General features: G+C 40.1%; 1 protein-coding gene across 10 annotated transcripts in view; it reads right to left on the reverse strand.

Moving 5' to 3' along the window:
- MTCL1 (microtubule crosslinking factor 1) overlaps nucleotides 1-7,357 on the reverse strand; it is a 104,269-nt gene that overhangs the window by 35,356 nt on the left and 61,556 nt on the right. For 7 of the 10 annotated variants that reach the window (XM_066992775.1, XM_066992770.1, XM_066992771.1 and 4 more), the window contains one exon: nucleotides 523-615. The exons of the other annotated variants lie outside the window; for them this stretch is intronic. In XM_066992775.1, coding sequence (XP_066848876.1) covers nucleotides 523-615 — 93 coding nt within the window. The remainder of the gene's footprint in view (nucleotides 1-522; nucleotides 616-7,357) is intronic. 10 annotated transcript variants of the gene reach the window in all.

Raw genomic sequence — 7,357 nt, forward strand, 5'->3', positions numbered from 1 at the left:
TCTGATACAAGAGTGCAACAACTCCTCCAGCATCAGAGAAGAGATGGATTTTCTTTGGGCTAGCAGGGACCCGAAAAAGGCACAGAGCCAAACCATGCTCCCAGAGATCAAATGTACTCTTCCCTCACTTGTGGAGAACTGACGAGGCTGATATAAGTCCCTGTGCAGTGTTTCACATCCCTGCCTCAGCTTCCCCTTGCACTCATCCGTTGAGGAGGCTGTCTGGAAGGAAATAACCCATACGGCTTGATTTCCTCTGCCAGTGCCACGGCCTCCTAACATGGGCTACTCGCAGGGGAGGACAAAACTCATTTCCAACAATCAGAGAAACCAGACTCAAAGCTGCAAAATAGGCTTGAGTTTGTGTTTGCCCAGCCTCCAGCTTCTCCACTGACCCAGTGGAGCTGAAAAAAGCCCAACCTTCAGACTGTGGCTCCCATGTTCCTGACAAACGATGTGCACACCGCGAGGTGCACGCGGCAGGGTCACGCGTCTCTCCCAGCAGCCGGGTTTCGTATTTACCTGAATGATCCTTTCTGTAAACTTTTCTTGCTCCTCTCGGTGAAGTCTTGTCTCCTGCTCAAGCTGAGCCTGAAGCTCCTGTATCGATACACTCTGTACAGGTAAAACATGGGAACCCCTCAGCTGATCAGCAGGACAAAGGGGTAGGTATAGCAGAAAGTGGGTCTCAGTGGTGGAAAAAAGAAGAAAAAGAAAAGAACCGCAGGATAGACATCTGCACAACTCATGGTTATTGGTAGTTAAAACCAAAGCACAGTGTGCAAATAAACAGCAATGCCCTACATGGCTGTGGGAATTGCCTGCATGGCTTCTTCTGAAGGCTAAAGCTGCGATGCTGGTGTTACTCGTTGTCTTCTTCCCTTCAGGCCCCTGCTCCAGGGTTGCACTCAAGCAGGTGAGGCAGCTCACCCTGAATGAAGCCTGCCAGATCAGCTCCTATTAGCAGGATTCCAGGATTGGTGGCAGATTTGTCTACGATAATCAATGCCTTAAAATTTAAACACCTCTGCACAAGATTTATCTAATGTATGTATATTGCACCTTATTATTTATTCATGTGCAATACTTCTGAGGAGACACCTAATGGGATAATACTTATTAAACCAACTGAGCATAAGAAGTCCCTTTCTTCAGATACAGAACAGCTCTCTGCACAAGTAGACTTCATTCTGCAATTTCCACTCAAAATAATTACTCTATAAATGTCATGGTGATAAGCTAGGTAAGCCTGAGATCTGACCGTTACGCTTAAGTATCTCCCCTTCCAGGTCCAACACTATTTTTGTCTTAGTAATTTCAATTTTACATTGAATATAAATTTGGGATCCCATCCACTTTGTTCCTGACAGTTACTTAATTCAAAAATAAAGATCCAAGAAGGCAGAGTCACAGCCCTTATTATTTATACTGTGCTAATTAATCTCGTGGCACTTACACTCCTGATCAGCGCTTCCTACATCCTTCATTTTCTCTCTCACATTGGAGCTAGACTTGATTTGCCTGCAGCAACGTGGTGCTCAGCCAGGCTCTCTTCACACGCACCAGGAGTGCGACCACAGAAAGCTCTGCGGCACCAATTGCCTACTTCCCAGAGTAAAGACGCACTTAAAGAAGGGATCCCTTCAGGCTTTGAAGCACAAACCCAAATTCTCCACTGGCTGATGTCCAGCACGCTCCAACCTCAGCAGGTGCAATGACTTAATGCTGGCTCCCAGGGGCTGCACTGCCATCCTCCATTTGGCATCAGCCCTGATATCCTTCTCCTCTCCCTTCTGGAGAGCAAAACCAGCTCCTGCTGCTGTTGGGGCCAGGGTTACTCAAAGCAGTCTTTGTTACTCAAAATACAAAAAACTATTTGCCCCTGGAACAGATGCTCCTGTCCTCTTTTAGGGAAGAAGGAGAAAAGGCAGACAGAAGTATCCCATAAACCACCCGCAGGACTGTACTCCACCGAGCAACAGAAGTCACCTACATCTACTTTCTGGGCCCTCTAAGTTCCTTCTTCACTTGACACCCTTACTGACTTGTGCACGTCTGTGTTGTACCTGAAGAAGTGACACTTCCAGCACGCAGAAAGGCGTGTAGGTGACTGAGATGGGAGCGAGCTACCACATTATCTGCCTTACCCATTTTGTTTTAGGCATTAACGTGTCTGCAGGCATGTTTTATTACACAAGGCCAATTTGGTCTCAGAAATAATTTGGAAAGAACTGCTTGCAGTGGGATTTGACAGTTCTTTGCAATTATTTGTACATCATGTGATAGTTACACTTGGGTACATCTCACCCAACAAAGGAAAAATTACCTTCACCAGTAATTTCTGCATTCTTTTTTTTTCTGATGAGGCTTCTTTAGGAACATGATAAATAAGAACCAATGTACCCAGTTAATTCAGGTGTAATTTTAAAAAAAGGTGTGTTTCTTCTGTTTATGAGTTCAAAATTAGTCAGAATCATGCAAATTGTTTCTGGCAAAAACAGTTACAACATGGCAACTCTCTCCTGTTGCCAATAATCACTTAAAAAGTCTTATAACGTGTCTCAGGAAATGGAGACAGCACAATTCTTGTAAAAATGAATATGTTATTAATTTGAAATATATAGGAAGTATAACTGATCTTAATGTGACTCTCTCTAGAGTAATAGGACTACATACTTGGGCAGCTAGAAATAATGTTCATTTTTGGACTCCTGAAATTGGGAGCTGAATCAGAGCAGCAAAAACTTTTCCCAGGAAGCCAAGGTTTGAATTTTTCACTATTCACTTCGCACTTGTGTTTTCCAATCAACAATGATTTGCTACGAGATTGTATGTTGCAATTCAGACTAATATTAATTGGAGCTACACAGTTACATATACACTGAGAACATCTCGTGTCTGCAAAGTTAGGACAAGAAAATGATGAACTTGCGCAAATTTTTTAAAACATGCAGCCCATGCAAAGCCAAGTTCCAGGAAGCTTGGGCACTGGGATTACATGATAACTTCTGAAATTACTAGGAAGAGTTTAAATACTTCACAAAGGCAGATATGCTACTACATGCACACTCAACAGTGCAAATCCTTTTACAATTGCTTTGCCTGTTCAAGGATGATATATTTTTATAAGCGGCAAACATGCTGAAGATCAGCTAATGCATGAATGCAGAGCTGCACAACCTTTTTCTTCCAGTGCAACCTGAGGGCTCTTCACAGTCTATCATTTTATATAATGTAATTTCTAGTAAGAGCAGCGGGATTAGTATTGCTCAAATCAAGGGAGACAAGGCTGCTTAAGGGCCTAATGGATTGCTGCTAAATGTCTGGATCGTAAATATAGAATGCATACATATTTGTATATGCAGTTCAGGCACCTGACATTGCATTGGTGGATGCCTGTTTGCTTGTATGTGGAAATCAGTCCCCTACCATCTAATCAGCAGGATGCAGTCTGTGGCACAACTGTGTTTTTGTTTTGTGAAGCAACACTGCTACAAAAGCAAGACGAAAGTTGATATCCTGCTAATTTCCATTCTTTCTCTCCTTTTTTCTCATTAATGGATGCGCTACGGGAGGAACAGAAAACACCCCAAATGTGATAGCCACCACACAACATACCGACACCACAGAAACAGGACACAAACTCACTACAACGAGACACGGAAACACGCTATAACGAGAACTACAGGCTAGTGCTACTCCAACACAGTGTCACAGAAACAGGTGCACCTCTTCTGCAGCTCCACAACAACCAAAAGTTTCCAATGAAACCCAAATTATTTCATTTCCGGGTCTACTTTCACCCTCATCATCTCGGACAGATGGTGCCAAGTCCTCCTGCCGGGTCACTTTATCTCACCTGTTATCACTCCAGAACAAGCTAATCCACGCCGATGTCTTTTACCTCAAGAGGACAGTCAGAGAAAAGTCATGCACAGTTTGGGGGCTTCACCACAGCTCATTCCACCAACATCTTTCTGCCCCTGTCAGCATGCTGAAGGCTTTTCAGGTTACTTTTCAGCTCACATAAAACCACGTTTTTACAACTGCTTTACTATGATTGCCATGCACCATGAGGAATGGCTGCGTTTTACTTGTCTGTTTTCTCTGTTTTACCATAGCTATTTCAAACCTCAGTTTGCCTGGAAATTCAATCGATTTATATGCAACAATTCTTTTTAGCCTTTTTTCAAGTGGGATGGAGCAAAATAAGGCCTAAGGATGCAGGGTAGAAAGATGCTCTCCAGCATTTGTGTGCAATTCCAAGGAAGCCAAAAGAAGAACACTTTATGCTGCTCACCAGATGCCATGTTATAATGCTTTAGACCACACAGACTAAAAACTACTACTTTTTTATACTTCACAGCTGACCATTGCTTGCATACAACAACAAAGACTTGGCAGGAACTTCCAATGTCTTTTGTATTAGTTTTTTACATGCAGTACACATCTAACTGAATCCTCAGAGGCTACTTCTGGAGATGTACTCTTCTCCTTTCACACTTAAAAATATATGGCGTATATTCCATTCACTAGCATAAAATAGACAGCTGTGGTTATTTGTCTGTGCTTATGAGTCTCTTATTTTATGAAAACACAGAACACTTTGCTCCAGGTCTTTAAAAATCCATCTCATTGTATGGATAGTATACAAAGTCTCATTGAGTTCAGTTAGGACTGGAATATCCAGATTTACATCATAAAGGGTCTTTTATGCCATTATGTGGTCAACCTTTAGGGAATCTTGCTTAGCAAGAAAGAATACAATTCATCAAAGTAAATTATTCTTGCTGCTCCTAATCTTGGTGGGAAGGAATACTGTCAGCACCAGTTTGTCTTTCTTCTTCCCACAACTTTGAATTGGAGGAACAGTGGACACTAAGAAATGCAACTTTCTATGTATGTGGTGCCCTTTTTCTTTCCCTTTCTTTCTTTCTTTCTTTCTTTTTCTTTCTTTCTTTCTTTCTTTCTTTCTTTCTTTCTTTCTTTCTTTCTTTCTTTCTTTCTTTCTTTATTTCTTTCTTTCTTTCTTTCTTTCTTTCTTTCTCTTTCTTTCTCTCTTTCTCTCTTTCATAAAGAAAAGTCACAATGTATAAAACATTCACTGTTTCTTTTCTGGGAAAACAATATCTTAAATCAGGGCAAGAGAAAGGATGTGCAAATTTTCAGCGCATGTCTGGGAGCTGCTGTGAATGTCATCCAGCTGAAAATTTCTCAGTGAAAGTTGCACGGAAGGATCACGGACTCTAAAACAAGCTGAAAATAGAATATTCAAAATATAGACCAAAATTCTCACGGCCAAAATCTATCCATACTGAAGACTTGACTCAAAGCACGTGATAAAGTGACTTACCTAAATTGCACATCACTGTATTTGGTTGGTTCACATTTAACCCAGAAATTAATTTACACTAATTGATCTGCTCCATATTTCTTATGGGCAAAATAAGTAAGAAAAATGGATAAACAGATTAAGAATGGCCTAGAAGAAATTATTCCTCAATGTGACCTCTTCCTACCTACTAATAGAACTTGCAAAAAACTTGCTTCTGAAGATATGCTCTCACCTTTCCTGCCGTATCTGCTTTTATTTTAATTCTCTGGTGACAAATCGTACCTTATAAATTAAATCAAACCAGTGATTCTTTTTCCATAAAACTGGAGGAACTGAAATTTTGTGGCGTTTTTGTACAGAGAAACAGATATGTGAGTTTTTAAAAGGTGTGTATAAAACTAATCACAATATTCAAACCTAAAATGCAAAGACGAGTACTTTTGCCTTTGGTGATACATACTTACTTACACAGCTAAGGGCAGAAATGATACCTTGTCACTGAAAAATAAGAATTTGCTAGGAAATACAGCTCAATTTTGGAACATCTGGTATTAAATACCAAAAAAAAAAAAAAGGGGGGATACTTTGAAAGAGTTTTTTCTTCTCCAGAATGTCTTATTACCTCTGAATAAACATGAGAAGTCTGCAGCCTGCTTTAAGGAAGCTGCATTTTGTTTATGGCTATTCCGCTGGTAGAAAGGGTAAAATCCACCAGATGAAATTTTTTTAATCATATTTTACACAGGTTTCCATTTGTTGCCATAGTAATCCTTTGATTTGTACCAGGCATTTGCTCCATAAAGCATTGCATTACCTTTTTTAGTTTTGCCATGCCTTTCAGTTATGGAGATTCTTGCCAGTTCACTTGCTTTTTCTTTGGATGGTGAGGAATCATTTCCCCCTCCCACCGTAACCCAGCTCTACTAAAATCATGAATAATGGATCGAACATCCACCCCAATGGGCTCCAGCCTCTTGCAACAGCAGCTGAACAGCTCGTTTCAGCGAGAAAACAAAGCCCTGCTCTTAAGGCAATTTCAAGATATAATTTCCCTTGGACTGACTCTAACCCACCTCTTTAATATGCAAATACATTCTAATAATACTGTTGCACTAACAACTGCAGTGCAAAGACCAAACAAAGGCAGATGTTTACAGTTAGGCTACAGGGTAGTTTCTAGGAGAAGTCAGTCTGCATTTATTGTATTTAATCAAACAATTAGGCTCCTACGATGCTCATTTTTAAAAACAGAGAAAATAGCTAAATGGAAACTGCTCAGCACTGCTTGGGACGTTTTCAATTTAAAATTAAGTTTGGAAAAAAAGGACTTTAGAAAAATGGGTTTGCTTGCGTATATAGAAATCATTTGCCTAACTGAAATGAAATGTGTTCTTCTCATGCTGAAAGTCCATACACAGTAAGATCATCAATCAATATGACCCACTGGACAATGTGAATATTTTCACTTCATAAGTTAAAGCAGATAGCAGCTTACATGCAGCCATCTCTACTGTGGGAATGGAATGGTTTGAGTCTCCATCTGAAATTTCTGTGGTAATAAGAAAAGCCCGTTGGTATTTGAAAAATATTTTTTCACGGTCTTTCATCTGGCACAAAAGAATGGTAGCTTTCTGTTGATGCAGTGTATGCAATTAAAAAAGAAAAAAATTAAATTGATAACATACAAAGTTATTTGGAGGGATCTTCTGCTTCACTTGGTCTTACAGATTATATGATTTCAGCTGACTGTCCACCCACTGAAAAGTTTCAGTAAAAAGCAGTGAGATATTCTTTGTTGTTTAAGTAAACCTGACTGAAACAAACACCTTAGTTTTAAACATTTTCTTAGTTTGTGACATTTAAACTGCATCCTTGCTCAGTTTTTGAGCACACAGGGATGTTCTCTCCCTTTGATTATAATTTCTGGCTTCTTTCTTGTCAGTATATGGTCTAAAAACTATCCAACCTGTGTTTAAACAGTTCTGTACACAGTTGCATACCATCTCATCTTGGGAAAGGGAA

Source organism: Anser cygnoides, chromosome 2 (genome assembly GCF_040182565.1).
Source record: "Anser cygnoides isolate HZ-2024a breed goose chromosome 2, Taihu_goose_T2T_genome, whole genome shotgun sequence".
NCBI classification, from domain to species: Eukaryota; Metazoa; Chordata; class Aves; order Anseriformes; family Anatidae; genus Anser; species Anser cygnoides.